Raw genomic sequence first — 17,296 nt, forward strand, 5'->3', positions numbered from 1 at the left:
ATTTACAAGAGAAGGTAAACGTGTGTGATCTTTACTGATGACCTCCTCTACACCTCTGTTCTGCTCTGAAGCTGTGACCAGGCCCTACTATGACTTGCTGCTGCGTCAGAAGCACCCAGCGCTGCCCACATCGCTGCCCCAGCAACAGGTTATCATGCTGGCTGAACCCAAACGCAAGACCTCCAATTTCTGGCACAACATCGGACGCTTGACGCCCTTCAAAAAATGACAGACCCCAGACTCGAGCTTGTGCCTGAATTCATGTTTTTATTTCTTCTGTTTTAATACAAAGTTTTTTTTTCCCATTCTTTTCTTTTCAATCAAGAAAGCACTTTATGGGTTGGTTACAATCACGACATGGCTCCCGGACTGAAAATGAGGGGGGCGGTCCATGCTTCGTGGGTAGCACCGGGACAATGGCTCCTCCAGCTTTGACGCTCCCGCTGTAACCGCACTTAACGGCACTAATGCGACTACTGCTACAGATCATTGCGTGGGCACGCTTTGGTTCCACCTCCCCATGTGGACTATGGACTTCTTTACACATTGTTTTATTTATTTTCAAGTTTCCAGCTATCCACAGTGCCCAACAACTAGCTTTTGTATGTAATTTGATACGTGTGACCTGTTTTAAAGTTTCAACAATGGTTCTGCATAACATTGTCTTGGGTAAGCAGTCCCTAATGAACAGAATTAGTTTTTACTGTATTTTTTTTGTTGTTGTTTTTTGTGAATCTGCTGATTATCATGTTGTTTTGTGTATGCAGTTATCAATCTGTCCCAACTATTTCTTCATGAAAGCTCCTAATTTAGCAACACACTGTTCAGTCACTGTGGTTTCAAATGAGTGTCTCCCATATTTCTACTCATTTGGTCTTCCTGCATACTAACTGCTCCATAATGAACTTCTCTTCTGAAGTGCCACTCAGTACGTAACCCAGACATTGTGAGGGGGGGGGGGGGGTTGCATGAATTGCTGTGAAACAACATTATTGGATATTTTCAACCCGAACATCAATACCAAGAGTACTCAGCCACTATGATAGCTAATTGTAAAAAAAAAAAGAAAAAAAAAAAGATACAAATAAAAGTATGTTTGACGGTTGTCAGACTTGTTTCACTCTGTGTGTTCTATTCTGATGGGATGTCTGACCACAAAGCACATTTTAAGTGGCACATTTAATGCTGTTTTACCATAGACAGTCTGTCACACAGGCAAAATGCTGCCATCTTGTGGTTGCTGATAGCATGACGAGCATATTGGTGGTTTGCTATTACATGTCTGTGGCTATATTCTAATGTACACAATATTCACCCTCCAGTCATTTTGGGGATTGCTGTGAATTTCGTGATGTATTTAATATTATAGAAAAATTAAACTGGATTATCCTATATATTTCATTTTAAACAGGCAACTAAAAACTGAAACAAAAATGGTTGTTTTCTTGCACAACAACTACACAAATTTTTACAGTGAAACAGACTAAATACTGGGTCTCGTCTACATTCAAATAATGTTGCCTTAAGCATTCTCATGTCTCATTAGACCCGAAAAACACTGCAGTATAATAAAAAGAAAAAGGTCAGACCTAGAGCAACAAAATCTGTTGATATATTTATTAAAGGGTGAAAACACATGTCAATCTGAGTTAGTTCAATAGTATAGAGTACAAAAAGAAAATCTAGTTGGCACATGAATGAAAAGAAAAATGGCTTTTTTTCCCTTTTTTTTTTTTAACTATAAGACCACTTATAGGCCTCATAAATGGCAAATTAGGCACACATTTCTGTAAATGTTGTAGAGGATTGCTTTGTACTACATGAAATGACACACCAAGATGGCAAACAGGAATTGCTTTCAAATTTGAAATCATTTGGAGTGTAATGCTGTACCACTGGGCTCCTAGTTGAGAAGCTCCAGGTAGGTGATGGGCACTTTGCCTTTCTGATGGCGCCTCTCCCCGATCAACCAATCGGAGTCCATGCCAGGCATACTGCTCACTGTGATTACCTGGCAAGAGACCACGTCATAGCACAGGATCAGCACTGGGCTTCAGACCAGCAGAACTTACTTTATACTGTACAAATGTGTGTGTTTGTATAATGACAAACTTGAACTAAAGACACAGACTCAGCTACACCCACAAACAGCCTTAGATCCCTTTGCGTGCCCATATTCAGTTAATTACCTAATTTAAAACACACACAGAGCCCCTTTAGGCCATTTATTGTACACTTATACATTTACGAGCCGCTGCAATCCTCTTATCAGCTGGGTGGAGTTGGGCGGAGCTCTCACCTCGTCAGCGAGCAGGGACAGCTCGCTGCTGCCGGCCGCGTCATAGTCGTAGAGCACGCGGGCACGCCGTGGACCACAGGAGGCCCGCAGCTCACTGAGGGCTGGCGAGACCTGGGCACATCCCATGCCCGCTCCCGCTCTCAGAGTGCCTGCGGCCACTGGGGTAGGCACCGAGCCACCAGCGCTGAGGCCCGCCGAAACCTGGTTGTTGTTGGAGACGAATGTGGAAGGGAAACTGCAGCAAAAGAAGAAAGCAATCATCAACCCGACCTTCAGGCTGGTACTGAGAAAGCGAACCAGCTAATCAACAGACAACCCGTCTGATTAAAATTAAGGTGAAGAATGAATGAATAAACTACACATTCATACTCATGAGTATGAGGACAGGACAGATGATTTTATAGCATCAGAGTATTTGTAGTACAGCAACAAACCGTTCCCATATTCAGAACATTCCTCTAAGGAGTGTGGAAAGACCCACCTCCCAAGTTGTTTCTGAAGGTTCACCATGTACTGGTAGCACTGTGCGTAGTAGGTGGCTTGAGCGTCCACAAAGTCGTTGAGACACCGCAAGTGATGTGCCTGCCAAAAGGACGAGATGCTTGCTGGTGAGTAGGACATATGAGTGCTGCTTAATGGGCTGTGTCCATATGTCAGTTCAGTGCTCCGAGTGTCAATGTGGCTTTGTGGTTTGAGTTTAAGTGAGAGCTGATTGGTAATTTGAGTACACGTCGGCGTGGCTCTGTGGTTTGAGTTTATGTGAGTGTTGCCTGGTAATTTGAGTGCATATACCAGTGTGGCTCAGTGGTTTGAGTGTATGCGAATGTTGATTGGTAGTTTGAGTGCGTATTTCAATGCGGTTCGTTGGTTTTAGTGTTGCTTGGTAATTTGAGCACATATGTCTGCACAGCTTGTTAGTCTGAGTGTATGTGGTGTTTGGCAATTCACTTGAAAGTGCTGCTTGGTAGATGGAGTACATACATGAGTGCTACTGATGCCCTCTAGTAGCAACCTGGTGATCTCGGCCTGCCGGTCAAACTCACTCTGTGAGATCCTCAGCTCTGACTCTGCCTGAGAGACAGACACACACATGTAAACACAGAAGAAAAACACACATGCAGTCTATGACTGCGCATATACTAAGGTTTCACCATTTTTCGGCAGGTGAAGGAGCAAGAAAAGGGAGCAGAAAATGGACTTGCTTAAAATGTTCCTATAGCCAGGTTAACTGTCCATAACCAATGTCTACCAAAGCCTAGGTACATAGTGCAGAAATGCACATTTGCTTTGTTCATTAATAAAATGTAAAAAAAAATAAATAAAATACAAATAAAAAAAAAATCCCCTGCTTCTCTTTGTGACATCACTAAACTGATTTATTCTGTGTGTTTTTACATCGGGAAACACATTTAAGGACAGGGTTACTTCCCATAGATTTTTAACACACTTCCCCACTCCTGGAACGACTCCCAAGAGAACCTCTACAACACTAGTACTGAGAAGAGGGTGAGGACGCGGTCAGGATTGCTGTGTGGACATGCAGCTCACAGTTACCTGCTGGACTTCCTGAGCCCACAGCTGGCCAGCATTCAAGAATGGGGGAGAAAGGCATTAGGCTATGATTTTAACAGCACAGGGACAACATGCAACGCATACAGCTTCACAGGCTAGTTACATGGAAGTGAACCATCCACACTTCACACCAAAGGCTGCAGTTTTCTTAGAGCTAACGGTTCACACAAACCCTGATGTAAGCTGCGTGGAGAAGAGCTGGCTCAGAGCACAGGTAAAGGTTAAGAGCTAATCTTTGTACTCCAAGGACAGGTAAAGTTTAAGAGATGTTCTCTGTGCTCAGAGCACAGGTAAAGGATTAAAAGCTGATCTTTGTGCTCAGGTTAAGAGCTGTTATCTGTGCATGAGGAGGAGTGTAGGGATCATTCAACAATCACACAGGGGAGGCTCAACATCACAAAGCAGTGTGTAATTTTAAAGATGCTGTTTGGACATTTGTGTGTGCTTGAATTTCAGTAAGAATTCCATTGTACCTCAGATGGTTAAAGATGACCTGTCATTTCTCACTCTGGACATTGCATCAGCCATTTGGTCAGTCATTGTCAAATGTTCCTTTAACTCCTTTAATTGCATTTCCAAACTCAACTAGCCTTATTTCAGCCTCTATTGCTGGAAAAAGAACCCTAAAACAAAATAAGAGTATGCGATTCCCCAAAACCTAAAATTCAGGTTTTATCCTGCAGAGGGCAGCATCTGTAAATGTGAACTGAAAACTCGACTTGTCCACATATGCTAACCTCTGCTTAGAGTTGCTAACATTTGTACTTTATTAGTACTCATCATTTCAGTAATTTAAAAACCTACTAAATTACTGAAATGAAAAGCACCATCTACTAACAATTTTCTTATACACACATACTCTCTTATGCAACAGTTTCATGTATTGGCTGTAAGATCTGCCACTGTGCATGTTGAAACTTCCCCTGGACCTAGAATGACCCCTAAGCACTAGTTTTTTTTTTGAGACAGTAGGTATACATACATAACATGCACGACAGAACACAAAAAGCTGCTTTCTCTTTTTGCCCTTGTGAGCTCATGAAAGATAAACAAGCAACTGAACTCAAGAACAACAGGGTGTGGCATAGCAACAATGGGATATTTTCTGTTTGTGCAAAAGAACAAAAGACACAACAGCTGGTAAATTCTGGTAGTATACAAAATTGCCAAGATGTGTTTCTCCACATGTGATTCGCTCTCATGGGGCAAGAGAAGGCAGCTGCTTCACAGGCAGGATAGACAAACCTTCAGCCATCTGACATGCAAGAAGCTCAGCGTGTAAGAAAAGGGAGTCACGTACTCCTCTGGCAGCGGGGTGCTGCTGTTAAGATCCTGACCGTTAGGGTGCAGGGGCATGCGGGAAAGAGAGAGAGAGAGAGAGAGAGAAAAAAACACAGGTTAAGAGCAGCGCACATGCTCACGTCAGATGAGTGCAGAGAGAAGGGCTGGAGTGGGTGAAGAGTGTTGTGCTTGGTTACGACACAAAGCCTACCCCTGGAAAACCTCACGCTGTGTGCAGGGAGCCACTAAGAGGAAGCCAATTTCAAGTGTGGCTGGGAGAAGAGCAGACCAACACCCCCAACCCATCACCACCCAATGCCCAACACCATTGTTCCCGCTAAACGTGAGCCACCGCAGAAGAAGCCATCCGGTGTCCGTCACCGCCCATACCCATCTGGGCTGCGCTTGGTCCCCAGCAGCAAAAAGCAAGCTCAGCCTGGTGCATGACAACAGGATGCATTTTGTACAAGAGTCACACTGACTACAAGCACTATAAGGAAGTGCCAGAATGTACTGGGGTTTTTGTTCAGGTGCGCAAGCACATCTTCAAATTGCACAAGTGGGTGTGAGGTAGTACTTTAAAAAGAAGCTGTCAAGCAGTGAAGCCAGTAAAATGGCAGCACTGCCTTTGAGGGGTGTGTACACCAGCATTGGCCTTCTGCCTCCAGGCTGTGCAAGCCTAACCAGTTAATTAAGGATGGGTTTTCTAACGATGGAAGTTTTTAATCCCTCAAAAAGAATCAGTAACTTGTTCCAAAATTCACACCTTTACAAGCTTGCGTTCCTTTAACAAGAGTGCTCATTTAATTTGTGATGCTGTATGCAAGATAGAACATGTGATGCATATTCAACGTTATTAGTAGACTTTGGCATAATTTGATCACTTTAGGTAGATGTTAAGTGATGTGTGTTTGTTGTATTTGCTTTAGTTAAAGGAGGGTATGTGAGCGTGTGTGTTAGATGGAGAGAAGTCAGTCTCTGCACCTTAATTGGAGATAGGCGAGTGAATGAGTGTTGTTAGGTGGCGTTAGGTGAGTGAGTGAGTGCGGTGGAGTTAGGTTATTGAGTGAGTGAGTGTTAGGTAGAGTTAGGTGAGTATGAGCATGCGTGAGGTCGGGGTAGGTAAGTAAAAGTGTGTGTGTTAGGTGAAGTTAGGTGAGCGTGTGTTTGTCTGAGATGGAGGTAGGGGTATGTATGTGTGTGTGTTAGGTGGAGGTAAGAAAGTACTCACAGCAGACCGAGCTTCTGCAGCTCGTGCCTTCTTTAGCCTGGTTTTAGCTGCATCCAGATCCAGACGCTTGTTCTGTAGCAGCTTACGCTCTTTCTGTGTAAATAACACCAGATGTGACATGAACAAAGAGCTTGTGGCCACAGTGCCTCTGACAATAGAAAGCATAACATCAACAATAACAGAGACATGCATACACAGGCCCTCTTGTGTTTATATATAGTTTGTTAATAGCTTGTGTATAATGTAAATACTGATCTCAGCACAATCCTACACATACTCATACACTCACACGCACTTTTTAAAAAATGTGATCTGACATTCCAGTTGAGTGATCTATGGATGTTTTGATAAATCAAGTTCCTGATTTGATCAACCAGAAAATCCTATAATCAAAATAATGTCAGTCAAACCAGAGCCAATTTCTAATTCCCATTGACTGTTCCCCCAAAACATCATAATCATGTTCTATAAATATGCTTAGAATCATTTCCCCAATATTGCGCTCCCCTAAACTGTAGCCTGTTTTGACGTTTCGATTCATACACTTCCTTTCAGCAAACGGGATTCTTTTCAGCATTTACTGCAGTCTTTGAAGGGTTTGTTTTCTTTAGCTGGCTCAGTGTACTGTCCCTTTACGCTTTTATGGTACATAATAAAAACAAAACTGCCCTCAGATGGTTTTCTATTGCTTGCACACACGACCGTACATACTAGACTGTGTAGTACCTGCCAAACCGAGGCTGACAACCCGGCCAGGACATGGGCCAGGTGGGCCGCGCCTTACCGAGATGGTTTTGTAATCTCCGTCAATGAAGCTCCTGAAGGGGGTGAGGAAGTTGATGGCAGAGGCCTGGATGAACTCCTTCTCAGCGCCGCCGAGCTGTTTTTCTGTTTCTCCACATTTAATGAGCGCGCTGCCTGAGAGGCCGCAGGGAACAAGAGAGTCACAAAGAGGCATACTGTCACTGCACAGAAACGTCTGGCGACTACCAATTGTCATGCAGTCAATTCAAATACTGAGCCAAAAAATAATAATTGTGTGAGACAACAAGCATGTTCAGCTGAACAAACTTCTGATTCTTATATAAAATTAACTTATTTAAGCAATGAAAATATTAACGCAATTCACACTTTCACTGGTAGAAATTTAAAAGTGAGTCTGTGAATGACTGCCCTGTTTTTTCTAACCGATCACTCTGCCAGGATTAAATTTACCGTATGCTGTTCCAGGCCCAACCTCATGACCTGCGTCAATCAGACACTCCCCGAGCAGCTCATGGTTGTTTGCTCGTGTCGGGACCTTTCTGTCCAGCTTCTCATAAAGAAACTCCTCCATCCTGACATCTGCCCAATGCAGACAAACTCAGTTAGGTTGGCCAGTCACATGAGACCTCACGCAGCCTTTTAAAAATAAGCCACTACAGAACACAGGGACCTAGACAGCCTGCAGAGCTCACATACAGTTAACATAAAGTTGTCATTACACCTGAAATTCAGATTTGAAAAAGTAATGCACTGTAAATCTTCTGTCCACATTTTGTCCAAAAATGAAATTAATCTATGAAGAGACCGACCTACTATTTGAAGTCTAAAGCTAAGGAAATCTACCCTTGCTATGACCCAGAGCAATACAAGCTTCTAAAAAATTGCTTCACTCCACTATGATAAATAATGTAAATGAATGTAGAAAGAGAAAGCTCTTAAACTCTGCACTGATATGTTTCTATCTTTTCAGTGACAAATACTGAAGTGATAAAACAGAAAAAAAAAAAAAACTTCCGAAATTGCCACCTCTGTCTGGAACAGATGGGGGACTTAACAGACCCTACTGCGACCAGCTTCGCTTTAATGCTCCTGTGATATGGCTTACTAAGCAATAAAACCCACCTGCTGAAGCTCCCCCACTGTGCGACTGACACAAAAAAGCATCATACAGCAAATCTTTGTGGTCACTCAAATCCCATATTTAGCGTTTGTTCAGCACAATGTTGGACTGTGGACGCCCTTACTTGGGTTGGGCTGCAGCAAGACTTCTGTCTGTCTCATGACTTTCTCTGTCCAGTGTTTGGTAGCTTCTGCCTTCATGAGCAGGTTCTCCAGGTGAGCATCCAGCTCGGTTTTCTCCGTCTGCCGGAGCTTTTCCTCTGTGAACTAGACAGCACACATATGCGACACTAGCTGGTGAAGGGCAGGGCAGTTTATCTAGCTGTCGTATCAGATTGTTGACAAGAATCTAAACGTCTAGCTAAATATTTAAAGAACGTGAACAGCGATCACTTCTTCAGTGTCTAATGGTTTAGCCAATATTGTTAATATAACAACTAATATTAGTTATGCTTCCATTTCAAAGCCAACCTAGCTAGCATAGCTACAACACATACAGCACTGTGTAGTCGTCCAAGTGAGACAATTATTCAGCTAACAACTAGAGTCAGAACACACTGCAAAATATAAGCAAAAAAAGGTTTACAGGAGCTCCGTCAACACATACCTGTACTGCACGACTGAGGAAGGTGCCAGCGTCTGCTGCCAATCTTCTAACGTTGAAATCCATATTTCCACAAACTTGATGACAGCGGCTAACTATTAGCTTGGAAGCTAGCTAACCTAACGCTATCTTAGTCGTGCCCACTTATTAAAAATTGCTTAGCCACTTACGAAATCCCAGTTATCTTAGCTATCTACTTTAGCCTTCTGCTTAACTGGCCAGGTACGTGTTAGCTAGATTCATTAGCTGGCTACTCCCAGTAAAACTGAATTAGCAGCCTACAGTATTATACGGTTTGTCCCAATCCATGCCAAAGCATTAATTCCGAGACCAGCTAGCTATCAGTCATTGCTATTGCTAAACCTGCACACTCCTCTCCAACTAAACTAGTAATCCAAAGGGTAAACTGTCTTGCCACACCCACCCCTCTATCATTGGGCAGAGGTCGTGCCACACACACCCCTCTATCATTGGGCAGGGTCGAAGGCGTATGAATCATTCAACAGTGTGGCTGGACGTAAACATAGGCTGAGGTAGGCAGATTAAAGTTTGTTTTGTAAAATAGGTTATAAGGTATTTTTAATCCTACATTATGCAGGAAAATAATTTATAATTGGAAAATGAGTAATTGCATTTAAATGGTTGTTTATACAAAAACAAATGGATTTCTTGTCGATACATTTATTCGTATACGTATATTGTCATTCGTTAGAATATATTTTAAAATGCTTTTTTATATATATATATATATATATATATATATATTTTTTTTTTTTTAACATTATTTATATGAATAAATGCCAAACCTTTGCAATATTCATGCAAATAGGTGTTTACGGCTCTATTTCGCACATGTCCACCAGATGGCACAAATCTCTTTAGCACAGGTTAAGAGAGAGCGTATGACAGAATTAGGCCAATATCTTTTAATTATGATACGGAAAAGGGCAATCAAATTCTGGAAACATAAAAAATAAATAAATTAAAAAAAAAAACGACCCTCACTAATACCAAGAGCAAAGAAAACAATGATCAATTGATCTTGTCCTAGGCCACTGTGTCTCAGATCCACACAACAGAACACCTCAGTCTCAGGAAGGAGGAAAATAACAAACCTGATTGAAATGAACCAAATTACAACACAACTAAGGGGAAAAATATGTAATTTATTGCAAAAAACAAACAAAAATCACATAAAATACAATGTTGTCTGACCCTAAAAAGACAGAACACCATGGAAGACTACCTGACGACGGTATCTGATGAAAAACCAACTCTGATGAAGAACCTCACTATAGAGACAGGTACACACAAGAAATATTGGCTGCAAAGTTTGCCACCAATGTGAAGAGGTACATATACTACTAAAATAAAACAGAAGCCATTGCATTTTCTCAGATAATCATTAACCTGCAATTATTAACTTGTAATTATTAAGCAACAATTATTACCTGTCCACAATTACTGACTTACACAAGCCCAGGACCCCTCCATCTTACCAATCAAACATTTTCAGAAAAGAACAAAGAATAAAAGAATTAGTAAAATATAACATGGCATGCTGTAATGTAACAGATCAAATAAATCAAGTTTAAACCATTTATTTTGGTTTAAGCTTTCATGAATTGTCTCATCAATCACAGGAGCCGTGGAAAAGAATTAGGCACTGAAAAAATAAAAATTAAGAAAGGAAGAAAGAAAAAGAAAAATGAAGTCTATGCTTCATCTGGACCAACAATCTTCTTGGCCAACTCCAAAACAGTGGTGTACCTGAAAGTCCTGCTCTTCCATGAATCTGGGATCCCTTGAAGACCAACCTTGAAACAGGATTCAGGATGCAAGAAAATTGACTCACCATTAGTAAATAGGCAAACAAACAACATAACATTGAAAACTGGCCCTGCCCTCTCAATTCCATTAAAAAGAACCAAACAACAAATTATATGGATACACATTGGCATAAAGCAGCGCATAGCAAACTTATTACTGTCAATCATTTTTACTGTTCAGTAATGAACACTAATGTATAAACGCATCATGAGCTTTTCACACTAGTGGGATAGGGTCAAAGTAATGTGTAGGAAGAAAAATAGTCAGAATACCTGGGCCCCGATACATGCCCCAATGAAGGAGCCCCGGCTGCAGGTGCATCCCCCGCAGCGCATGGTGTCCCGCACGGCCTGCTCGAAATCCATGGCCGTCAGGACACCATGCACTGCTGCTTGGAATGCACCAGGCAGACCTGCAAGGATGAGACAAGAATTACATTGGATGCAGGCTGTATACAGTTATAAATGGACAAGCACACCCCTTAATCTGTACAATATTGCAAGAAGTTAGAGAGTTGAAAAAAATGCTATATAGTCTGTATATCTGTTCCTGCTTTAAATAGTAATGGTTTTATGGGTAAAAATTTTACATGGCCAGGTTTCCAGATTAAATCCAGATTAAGAGCTTTCTACAGTGCTCTGTAGTGCATCAGAAGCATGGGTGTTACTTTGCTTTGAAACATGCTGGGGACAATAATGCAGACCAGGTGTTGCATTCAATTCAGCTGCCCCTCAAATTCATGTTCCATTTAAGAAATCACTGAAAATAAATCAGTGCTGGGACTGAAATGATGAGGTTCACAAAAGATTTTATTGGCACTTTTGTCAAGTAACAGCACCCTGGTTTAAAATATATTTGTAGTTCAATTGTTTTCTATTTATTTTGATTAAAAAATAATTTGTTTCACGTTTATTATCTCAGGATCGTGCAACATAAAAGATAAGCAAACATTTCCTAATTCTGTAATTAGGAACATAATTCTTTTGTTTTACTGACTAACATAAGCTATATTAAAATGTTATATAAACTATTATATCATGTTAAATATTTGAAGTACACTTTCAAAAAGTGATGGGATCAAAATCAGTTGATGCAGAAAGTGGCAGGGACATGTTCCCAGTGTAGGCCATGACCTGAAAGCTTCATGTTATTAAATCATCTTTAGCTGACACAGTGTTTTGCATTAGAGCACTGTCAACAGGGATGTTCTATTAAAATCATCTTTGCTTAATTCTTTTTGTCTGGACAGGTGAATCAGTACATCACCGCATTGTAATAGAGGGGTCAGGATCAAGATTTTTATCTACCTCAGGTATTTGAAAACACCACAGGAAGTAGCTGCTTTGGGGACATGTTCAAATTGTCCCTCACTTGATGAATATATCCTATATATGAAAAAGGTTTAAAGTTAATGCAAAATAGATATGCTGTATACATTATTTTCCAGCAAAATGTCATATTTTGTGCAATGTCACACACAGTATGAAGCAAATAAAGCAATGACTGCAATCAGTACTAAGCAATATCACGTGTGTGACTAAAGAATAGTGAAAAGTAAATACTTAAATAGTAAACACCAAGAGACTTTACGCGAGAGTGGGCCAGTGTACTTGTCAATAATTTAACTAGGAAAGGAAACAAGGAAGGCCCAGCATCCCATGACTTTGGTATACGTCATGTCATTCTTCACAAGTCATATATTAATGAGGCCTACCTGCTACAGCCTTGTCCAGCTCCTGTGGATTCTTTCTGTTTGGGTCACTAAGCTGCTCCAGCACTGTGTCCAGTGCATTAGGATCAGGCCCATTCAGAATGAAATGCTCCAGGAACCTTTCAGGGTGAGCCTTAAGTTAGAAAACCCCTTCACAGATTGTCTGATTTTAAATATTTGTTCATTGACATACAGGACTTGAACAAACAACCACTTGAAACAGCTGCCATGAGACTGAGACACCAATGACAGGCGTCATTCAGTCAAGTGAGATTCACATGTGTCATGCACGTGGGAAAAAATATATAAACACAAAAACAATTACTCAGTGTTCCTGCATCTTTAAGGTATCACTTAAAGAATACGTGCTGTGCTGATCTGCTATTAACCCAATTAAACCTAGACTTTTGCATTTAGCTGACTGGAAAAGGTTACCTTGCGGCAGCAAGAGTCACCGCCACACACGCATCATTGTTTTGGGTGACCCTCACAGCATCCTCCACCTTCTCCAGCATCTCGGGCTTTCCTGCATAACACACCACGATGGGTGCAAGCTTGGCCACACCATCCATCTGATTGTCCGTGCTACATCCTGCAAGAGGATCCAGTAAACAGTTTAGAGTCATACTGCTGTTTTTGTACAGAACACTGGAAGTGGTGAGGTAGTATCTTTGGCAGTTGGGTACCTGTTTCTGACTTGCCCAAGTCCACATTTTTCAAAAAAGTTTTTAGGCTTGCTTGTCTCCAGGGGCCTTTTATGGGCAGCTGAGGCCTGGGACCTTGGGCCATTAGAGTATCATTGACAATTCAATGTATCAAACAATACATTATTGTATTTAACATACACCCCCCCAAGACAATAAACAAACATCTCCCTTTTTACATCATGGTCAGTAAACTGTAAGCACAGAAAGCTTTAATATCCCAGTAGGTTTTCCCCACCTTGTCTCTTTCGGTGCGGATCATTGACAGGCGTGTCATACTCTGTTCCTGGCCCGAAGAACTTATATGTGCGGAGCTTCAAATCTTCCACATTCAAGCCTTCCAGAAGGTACAGTTCATTATTAAAGACTGGCAGTAAAACCAGGTACAGGAGTGGCCGCATAAGATACAGATCTTTGTCAAGAATTAATTCTAGTTTGAAGCCACCATTTTACCCTGGAATCTCTAGGATTAGATCTGTTATAAGCCATCATAGGGAAGGATAGTAGGGACTTGCCCGCATCAATAGCAATATTCTACCTAATCATGCGGACAGAGCTGGGTTTCTAAGCACGCGGAACTGCTTGAGAAAGTCACATGGTCGGTAGTTCATAATGGTGGCACGCAGACGAACATGATCTAAAGGTTAATAACCCAAGAGCAGTCCTGCAACAATACCTCCATACTCGGACAAGGACTCCAGCAGCACAAAGGCTTGATCGCCATAGCAGCTTTGGCTGCCTGTTTCCCTTTTGTAGAACGGGTTGGCAGACTCGGGTCGGAACTCTGGCTCTTGGTGTGGTTCCAAATATCCACTGAGCTTTTGTAGATCATAAACCCAGTGAAGTGGCTGAGCTAAAGATAATCACGTGAACAGATGATTACTAGTTACAGTCGTACGACTTTATAATCCCCGATATCGAAAATATAGTTAACGCAAAACACATATCTAGAAACGAACTTTAATTGTATATCTGTGACGCAAACCTACTGAAACAAACCTGCAGCGTCGGCGACAGTTGAACCAATGATTGCTCCAAGGGCTCGGTCAGCAAGAGTTGGACCCATGTAAACAACAATAAAGTGATACACTAATATGTTAGTTACTTTATTTTCAATACATTACAGCTAGCCCACGGATAATATAATTACCATCCCGGACACAGATGCAACGTTAGCAGCTAGTCCATGTACAGTAAATAATCATTAAATTCTCTTCATTGTCGACTTTAACCTGAGCTTCCTTCATTAGCCGTTACTATTCTTTATTGACATACGAAGTGACGAGGTGTAGGCTGTTTGTAGTGGAGCACGAAGATTTCTCTTTGATTGGACAGAATGGACTCGTGACCTATTGACGTCAAGCTTCTTATCTCGTCCAAAAACCTTAGGGAGTTCTTCACAGATAATGTTACACCGAAATGAACCGCAAAATGTAAATAATTTATTGATTGCTGTATATGTACATGAACTATGAAAGTGAATTTATGGCTGTACATATTTTGAAACGCTATTTGCTTGTCTTGTGAGCTACTTAGATTACACAACTCAGTAGTTTAGGTTGAAGTATTGCAAAAACCTAAAGTGCAAATAGTTGACAACGTTTTGTGATAAAACTCCAACTTCACATGTGACAATACAGGACTAACACTAAACCCTCTAACTTGTAAACCTTGTAAATTGCATCTATTAGTGCATTACTGAAACCATCAAATAATATTTATTTAGAGAGACATCTTAACATTTACAGATATTGTAGATATCATTTTGGAATAGGCCTATTTAAGTTCAGTTGTTTTGTGATAAAATTGGCTACTAAATGATGGTCCTAAAAGGTTTTCCCTTGGCAGTTAGAAGGCTTCCTTTAATTAGAGGTACTTACTTCATGTCTAGCCAGGAGACACTCTGCCAAAACTCGTTTTTCTCACACTCCACAGTCACAACCTAACCTTTGCACTGAGTTAGTGGTATGATTCTATATGTAAATCACTGCTTGTCTGTCTTACTTCTGGTGCCAATGCTGGTGGCATTGTGCTTTTGTGTGTGTGTGTGTGTGTGTGTGTGTGTGTATATATATATATATATATATATATATATATATATATATATATATATATATATATATATATATATATATATATATGAGGAACTCGTAGTCAATTTTAGTGACATGCAACACTTACCCTCTGCTTGCTTCCTCTCACAAGTCTCACAATTTAAGACCTGTTGTCTCTATTTCCTGAGACAATACAATGTTCTCAAGATCTCAAGAAATACTTTCATTGCCATAATTGGCATACAAATTTTTTTTCCATTCAATCACTTAGAGGGTCATGAGTTGCAGAGCCTAAAAGTTTATATTTAATAAAAAAAAAGACCATAAATTCTACGTAGTTCAATTCTTTCAAAACTCTTAACTGTGTCCTTTTCCAGTTCGAAAGAAATGGAAAAAGAAATAATATATGTGAGCTGCTACTAGTAATCAGTGTTGACAAAAAACAACCAACCAACAAACAGATGAATAAACAAACAAAACCTATCAATTGTACTATGCATGTACATTAAATATTCTTCATTTATTCTTCGTTAGTGGACATAATAGAAAAACTGTACACGAGTTGTACATAAATAGCCTAATGATGGCTTCAAGAGACCCTTTGGTGACGGGTGCTATGGTCTTGTGGGCGACGCACAGACGGAAGAGGAAACGGACGCGATAAAGTGGCTAAGAGGATTCCTAACTGATGGAACCCTATCGCGGTAGACCACTGGACCAGTGCCACTCAGACGGGAGAGCATTCTCCATGGTACCACCTCTATGGTTAGCTGTCTGCCCTTTTACGCATTTACAGTTACTGCCATTTCATTTACATTTCAAAACAGTGCTAGAGTCTAATTCGTCACAGCAAGCATTATGGAATACTGGAAGCAATGCACTTTGTGGTTGATAAACTGCAAAGTTTTGCAGTCGAACCATTGGATTACGTCAGAGTCTGCGCAGGTGTTTGATTTGGTGTAGATGGTTCGTGATGGAGTCCTGCTCTGTCAGCTTTTGAAAAATCTGAAACAGAATACCATTCATTTGAAAGAGATGTCACAGGTACACATCAGTACACATCTCCTTTGACACTTCTTAAATTAATATAATTCAATGTATCCTTCAGTAAAATTATATTTGAAAAAAAAAGAAAAAAAATCACTCAAAAACTAAAGTGATCATTTATTATTATTATTATTATTATTATTATTATTATTAAGTATTATTATTATTATTATTATCATTATTAAATAGGCTATATGACTGCCTACTTGCCTTTTTAATCTATCTATCTATCTATCTATCTATCTATCTATCTATCTATCTATCTATCTATCTATCTATCTATCTATCTATATATATATATATATATATGTGTGTGTTAATTAAAAAAAATTGTGTCTGTACATAATCTGAATTTAGATGAAAATATTTACATGTATTTATTCATTTCAATACTTCTCTGTATTCAAGATGTGTTTTCTTTTTGGTGCTGGGCAGTGTTGCGGCATTAGTAAAGACTTTTACAAAAGTCCCAGTGGTTCACATCCCATTTAATGTAGGAGCCATTCATTCCTCCCCCTGAGCTCTGAAACAATCCAGATTCTGAAAAAACTTGGTTGGTGAGGCATTAAAACACCTATTTGTTACATGAGATTCTTGGTTAAGAGCAGTTAAGAACTATTTCTATACTTTTTAGGAGGTCTGCCTGGACCCCACTGACCCTTCCCCAGTTCCCCTGCTGCACTCTTGGGGCCTGATAAAAATCAAAACATTGATCTGCCTGCTTATAAGAGGACAGAATCCCAGCCCCCACCCTAGTGGTTTGGCCCAGACGGGCCAACTCATACCGAGCCGGCAGAAGAGCATCATTTGCTGCAATGTTTGTCCTCTTGTGACCACATTCCAGACAGTTGTAGAGTTGTCTAGCTCACAAAAAGGCCATATTTTGATCGCTGAGGATAATGTTCTAATGCTCTAATTTTGTGAGTCACATGTAAGTGACTAGTACTTTTGTAGTCCCTGACATTGAAGCTACTGCCTATGTTTTTATTTATTTTTTGTGACTTTTACTCTGGTTAAATAAGGCATAATATTAATGAAAACTGAATCAATTTATGATTTTCAAAATTCTTTCAAAACTA

At 40.4% G+C, this 17,296-nt stretch overlaps 4 protein-coding genes across 13 annotated transcripts in view; 2 read left to right on the forward strand and 2 right to left on the reverse strand.

Moving 5' to 3' along the window:
* arhgef4 (Rho guanine nucleotide exchange factor (GEF) 4) overlaps window positions 1-1,065 on the forward strand; it is a 59,801-nt gene extending 58,736 nt beyond the window's left edge. For 5 of the 7 annotated variants that reach the window (XM_027031595.2, XM_027031604.2, XM_027031621.2 and 2 more), the window contains one exon: window positions 72-160. Coding sequence is in view for 2 of the 7 variants with exons in the window: in XM_027031610.2 (XP_026887411.2) it covers window positions 72-229 (158 nt within the window). In the remaining 5 variants the exon portion in view is untranslated. Of the gene's footprint in view, window positions 1-71 lie in introns of all 7 variants that reach the window. The other 2 variants (XM_027031610.2, XM_027031645.2) reach the window with 1 other exon arrangement.
* Window positions 1,066-1,590: 525 nt separating this feature from the next.
* sh3glb1b (SH3-domain GRB2-like endophilin B1b) lies at window positions 1,591-9,276 on the reverse strand. Of its 4 annotated transcripts, XM_027031667.2 has the most exons (11): window positions 8,875-9,276; window positions 8,393-8,534; window positions 7,599-7,727; window positions 7,168-7,301; window positions 6,384-6,476; window positions 5,117-5,203; window positions 3,854-3,877; window positions 3,281-3,370; window positions 2,781-2,881; window positions 2,300-2,534; window positions 1,591-2,011 (listed from the first exon to the last, which is right to left on the reverse strand). In XM_027031667.2, the coding sequence occupies exons 1-11, from the start codon at window positions 8,935-8,937 to the stop codon at window positions 1,904-1,906; spliced, it is 1,206 nt and encodes a 401-aa protein (XP_026887468.1). In that variant the 5' UTR covers window positions 8,938-9,276; the 3' UTR covers window positions 1,591-1,903. The 4 variants fall into 4 exon arrangements, with proteins under 4 accessions (XP_026887468.1, XP_026887478.1, XP_026887484.1 ...); XM_027031677.2 differs by lacking the exon at window positions 3,854-3,877; XM_027031683.2 differs by lacking the exon at window positions 5,117-5,203 and having other exon boundaries at window positions 8,875-9,275.
* A 741-nt stretch (window positions 9,277-10,017) lies between these two features.
* Window positions 10,018-14,407, reverse strand: selenoj (selenoprotein J). Its single transcript, XM_027032005.2, has 9 exons — window positions 14,116-14,407; window positions 13,793-13,969; window positions 13,355-13,453; window positions 13,099-13,191; window positions 12,848-13,004; window positions 12,416-12,531; window positions 12,009-12,086; window positions 10,974-11,113; window positions 10,018-10,688 (listed from the first exon to the last, which is right to left on the reverse strand). Exons 1-9 carry the CDS (start codon window positions 14,180-14,182, stop codon window positions 10,587-10,589), a joined length of 1,029 nt encoding a protein of 342 aa, XP_026887806.2. The 5' UTR covers window positions 14,183-14,407; the 3' UTR covers window positions 10,018-10,586.
* Window positions 14,408-16,028: 1,621 nt separating this feature from the next.
* vav3b (vav 3 guanine nucleotide exchange factor b) overlaps window positions 16,029-17,296 on the forward strand; it is a 29,335-nt gene continuing 28,067 nt past the window's right edge. Inside the window, 1 exon segment of the mRNA XM_035528120.1 lies at window positions 16,029-16,214. Coding sequence (XP_035384013.1) covers window positions 16,029-16,214 — 186 coding nt within the window.

The sequence above is a fragment of the Electrophorus electricus genome, chromosome 7 (assembly GCF_013358815.1).
Source record: "Electrophorus electricus isolate fEleEle1 chromosome 7, fEleEle1.pri, whole genome shotgun sequence".
Classification (NCBI taxonomy): Eukaryota; Metazoa; Chordata; class Actinopteri; order Gymnotiformes; family Gymnotidae; genus Electrophorus; species Electrophorus electricus.